The sequence below is a fragment of the Diceros bicornis genome, chromosome 6, assembly GCF_020826845.1.
Source record: "Diceros bicornis minor isolate mBicDic1 chromosome 6, mDicBic1.mat.cur, whole genome shotgun sequence".
NCBI lineage: Eukaryota > Metazoa > Chordata > Mammalia > Perissodactyla > Rhinocerotidae > Diceros > Diceros bicornis.
The window spans coordinates 36,480,979-36,485,541 of NC_080745.1; the positions used below are offsets into that span (position 1 = coordinate 36,480,979).

At 58.1% G+C, this 4,563-nt stretch overlaps 1 protein-coding gene across 2 annotated transcripts; it reads right to left on the reverse strand.

Annotated features, from left to right (window-relative positions):
- Window positions 1–467: 467 nt before the first annotated feature.
- On the reverse strand, window positions 468–3,472 carry FAM241B (family with sequence similarity 241 member B). 2 transcript variants are annotated; one of them, XM_058542662.1, is made up of 3 exons: window positions 3,395–3,472; window positions 1,992–2,141; window positions 468–1,272 (listed from the first exon to the last, which is right to left on the reverse strand). In XM_058542662.1, the coding sequence occupies exons 2-3, from the start codon at window positions 2,082–2,084 to the stop codon at window positions 1,003–1,005; spliced, it is 363 nt and encodes a 120-aa protein (XP_058398645.1). In that variant the 5' UTR covers window positions 2,085–2,141; window positions 3,395–3,472; the 3' UTR covers window positions 468–1,002. The 2 variants fall into 2 exon arrangements, with proteins under 2 accessions (XP_058398645.1, XP_058398646.1); XM_058542663.1 differs by lacking the exon at window positions 3,395–3,472 and adding an exon at window positions 3,089–3,236.
- Between the last annotated feature and the right edge of the window lie 1,091 nt (window positions 3,473–4,563).

Sequence of the window (4,563 nt, forward strand, 5' to 3'; positions counted from 1 at the left end):
AAAGCAGCGCACCCTCACCCCCACATGCACTGAGTAGTCAGCACCAGGACCCCCACTTGCTACGGAGAGTGCGCCACAGCCAGGGGCTGCGAGAGCCTCGGGAGGCTGAACAGCCTCTGGTCAGGGCCCCTGGGCCAGGGAGACCTCGACCTGTACCCCGGCTGTCCTGACCACAGCCTCACTGGCCATTCTGGCTAGAGGACCCCTCCCCACACGGCCGACCCTCAAGTCCAGCATCTCAGAGCGAGCCTATAAGTTATCCACGCATCAGACAAGGGGCCCAAGTCCAGGCTTCACCAGGACCCACCCGACTCCAACTCCTGCAGCCTACAGAGAAAAGCTTAAAAACCACCCTCTGAGGTCAAATGCCCACCTCGACCCTGTTCCCCACACTGAGTCACTCCCAGACCCCCTTCACCACGCCCACATGCAGCTGTCCAGTGATTTACAAATGCCTTTACATGGACTCGTTTTTCCTTAAATTTATTTATTGAAAACTCCACCACATAGAATGCCAGTACCACTTGTCACAAATAAAAGGTAGCCAATAAAAATATACCACTAAAACAGAACAGTGCTACAAAAGTCTGGAGACTTCTCCCACCTGCCCTAAGCCCGAGGCCTGACCCTAGTTAAAAGGGGAAGTCAGCACGTGTTCCAGAGGCAGGAGAACATTTTGGCACCAAGCTGAGACTTTCTTCTTGGCATAAAAGGATTGGAAAAGAATTGGAAAGGGAATCGCTCTGTTGCTCCGACTTTGTGCTTAATGCAGGCCCGATACTACTGAAAAACATCTCAAGGGAATGGGTATCCACCTGATACTTTCAGAATGCTGGACTACAGGCTTCCTTTGCCTCATGCTTAACACAACGTGGAAACACACCGTGGCCCCATCTCTGAGCACACGTTCAAGGCATCACCAGATCCCCTCCCCGTGTGCCTGCTCTCACACCAAGGCAGTAACTCCCTCTCCCACATGCCTGTCCCACCAGCCCCCAGAGGTCACCGCTGACTCAGGTGGGACACCAGGTAGACAAGGCCCACCAGCAGGAGTCCACGAACGCCGAGCATCATGAGCAGGAAGAGGAGCAGGATGGAGGTCACCGGCTCCACGGCGTGGTTGCCGAGATGCCACTGGGGGAAGCCCATGTTCACCAGCTGCCGGTTGAGGTCATTGAAGGGGGACTGAGCAGCACCCAGCCTGGCTCCTGCCTGCTGCAGGCGGGGGCCGGGACCCCCCAGGGGGGCACCCTGGCCCCTATTGAGAAAGCTCTGGAAGGTGAAGACAGAGAGAGACGAATGAATCCAGAGAAAGCTTCCCTGGAGTTGAGGCACCAGGCAGGAGGGAACTCTCTGGGCTGGGCCCTGCCCCCTAAAGCCCCCCAGGACCACATCCTCCTTTCTCAGCAAGCCCCAGATGCCCCCCACAGGAACTCCAATCACCAAGCCACAAGCCCTCAGAGCAGAGAAAATGCCAGTCTGTATTTCCCCAGTCATGCCAGGGAGAAGTGCCCAGGACAGAGAATAGACGAAGCGGGCAAGGAGGGTTGGACTCCAGGGCCCAGCTTTGGGGCAGACATCTTTAACACTCCTTACGCCTTCCTTTAAAATCATCACTGTGTGGCCATCTCCTCCACGGGCTCATCTCCTCCACTTAGTCTCCAGCTTCTCTCTCACCCAACAGACTCTTAAAGAGGCTGGCTCCAGTGGGGGTTGCGAACCAGGTTAAGGGGGAAAGAGCTCTTGGGTTTGAAGTCTGGGAAGGCTGCCCGGAGGAGGGAGAGCTGGGGAGGCAGGGGGCTGGGCAATAAATCTACCGCAGTTTTCCCCAAGTCTTGACCCCCCTTCACTCCCCAGCCTGGCTTTCCGCAAAAATAGCTTCAGGCTAGAGAAGGTTCATGACCAGCAAGAGAGCTTCCAGGAGCTGAGGAGTAACTAGTACAGAGGATGGGAGGCCAGCTGCTCGCCCTCCACAGGGGCTGGGCGCCTACCTGTCGAGGGGTGCTACTGCGTGGCGGGGCAGTGGTCCTCACGCGAGGGTCGTCATCCGGCACGATTTCCCCATTGGCCAAGATCCGCACCATCCTCCCAAGAGCTGTGGGTCCCTGCTGGGCTGCTCCTTTCCCCAGACTTCAAAAAGCCTGAAGGAGACAATTTTCCAGAGATAAAGAGATGCTTGCTTTCTGTGGGAAAAAGTGCAATTCTGGGTGCTCACATTGGTGACCCACGCTGAGCAGGGTCACCTGACTAATGAAAAGGAAAGAAATAAATGCAAGTTGATTGCCAGACAAAAACTTTTCAGACAGTGAGTCTACTGGGGAAACTATCAAAAGGATCCTCGGAAAAGGAAGTTGCCTTATTAACCCACGGCCAGCACCGACAGGGACGAGTACCCTGCTGTGGCCCAGGCACCGTGGCAAGTCCTCCCAGGCTCATCTCACTCAGGCCTCCCAACACTCCTCCGAGGTACATATAGCTAGACCCAGAGAGGTTTAATCAGCTTGCCCCGACCATTCATCTATGGGCAGCAAAGGAAGAACTTGAAGCCAGGAACTCTGGCCATAGGGCCCTCTCTGGATACTAAACAGGGAGCCCACGGCACCAGGATCCACCGCGTCTCAATTTCCCTTCCGTTAAAAAAGGGTCCAGTGTGCTGGTCCCTACTAGGGAGTAAATGCCAAGGATCTGGGCCTTCTCCCCCCAGGAGAGATCCAGGCCCACTTCAGAGCTACCTTAGATCCGCTGCCTGGCAGCAGACCACCCTGGCGGCCACACAGCCCCCAGCGCTGACAGGAGAGCAGTCCCTTCCCGCAGAGGGCACGCCCCTCACCTGTCCCTCACCTCCTAGGTAACATCAGCCCATTTGCTAACAGGAAGGCAGGGCCCAGCCTTCCCAAAATATGGGATGGGGGACGCTGCTGTGGCTCTGGAGAGCCCCACTCCGCAGACCCCCAGGGTGCCCAGGGGCTGGAGGTGGGGGTGGCGGTCCTTCCACGCCTCTCCCCAAGTCTGTGTAAAGGCCATTTTTTCTCAGGAGATGAGCCCCAGTTTTTATCTAAATTCTCAAAAGCACTCGTGACACACACACCAAAAGGATTACGAGCCCTGTTCTCTTGCCCGTGGCCAGGAGCCTAGGACAGGCGGGTCCTCTTTTGAAGCTGGGCCCCTGGAGGAGGCCAAGGGGGTCGTGGTCCTCCCGCCCCCGTCGCGTGGGCTGAGGGCGCGCCGGCCCCCGACACCTGACTATGGGGGAGGGGGCGTGCTGCCCGCAGGAGCGGCCGCGGGCTCCATGGAAGGGGCGCTGCCCAGGCCGCCAAGCCCAGCTCCGAGCCCAGGCCCAGGGGAGGGGAAGGATGCGCGCCCGTTCCCCCGCGCCCCGGGCCCGCACACCCACCTGCGGGCGCGACTCCCGGGCCTCGGCGGCGTCCACTCCTCGAGCCTCCCGAGCCGCTTCCTCCCACCTGACCTCACAGGAAGCGCGCGCCGCAGCGCCACGGCCCAGCCGGCGGCGCCGCAGCCCCCTCTGTAGGCCTCCGGGGGAACTGCAGCTGCCGGGCCGGGGGCGGCGCCGGGCGAGGAGGGGGACCACAGGGGAGGGAGGGAGGAGGGAGAAAAGAGGATGGGGAGGAGACAGACAAGTGCAGACGGCGACGAGAGAAGAGGAAGAGGAGGGAAGGGAAGCGGAGCCCACGGAGGAAAAACCCAGGGGATGGGGCACCCCTGGCCGGGGAGGAAGGGCGGGCACAGGTTCAGCCCACCCGTATTAGTTTGCTGAGCCGGCTCCGTGGATGCCCCTTGAGCTCCAACTCCAGCGGAGAAGATGAGGCAGGAACCACAGGGCAGGGGCAACTAACTGCAACGTGAGGGAAGGCAGTGTTCCTGGAGGAGGCGGCCTTTGAGCTGGGAACAGGAGTTTGCCTTAGGCAAATAGGGAAGGGCTCTCCTGGCAAAGGGAAACCCCCTGGCAAAAGAGTGAACAATCAACCTCTGCCTCTTGCCTGATGTTTTCACCCACCTCCCCCCCCCCCCCCCCGCCTTTTCATAAGCTGTTCCCTGTGGACCTGTTCACAGCGGGAGAGAAGGAGCTCTGCCTCCCACAGTCTGGGTTCAGGTTTCAGACGGGCAGTTCCTGAGCTGCTCAGCGTCCTCATCTGCAAAATGGAGCAAGTCACAGCGCCTACCTCACAGGTTGTGGTGAAGATGAAATCTGCGAGTCCCTGGCACATGGCAAGTGTTGATAAACGTTCGTTATGATTATCAATCAACAGATGCTCCCGGGAGAGGAAGGTAGTTATCCAGCTATATAAGGACCCAGATGCCCGCTGGCCCCTGGGTGGGGGCAACAGAAAGAAGAATGAGACTCAGACCTTGGCTCAGGGGCCCATCGTCTGCCACCAGGGTTTAATTATTTGATTATGAACCTTATCAGTAAAAAACGTTGAGTGGGTCCCCCTGAGATCTGTATCTTATTTGTGCATTATTTATTTGTTTATAAATTATACATGTGTACTGTGAGAGCAGATTGGCATATCCACATAAAAGTTGGCAGCTAGAGCCAGCCTG

Bases quoted from the DNA above. Each gene is read 5' to 3' on its own strand.
- FAM241B (XM_058542662.1), bottom strand. From the start codon at position 2,084: ATGGTGCGGATCTTGGCCAATGGGGAAATCGTGCCGGATGACGACCCT. The intron at 1,273-1,991 runs GTAGGCGCCCAG...TTCACCTTCCAG, and splicing joins GCAGTAGCACCCCTCGACAG to AGCTTTCTCAATAGGGGCCA.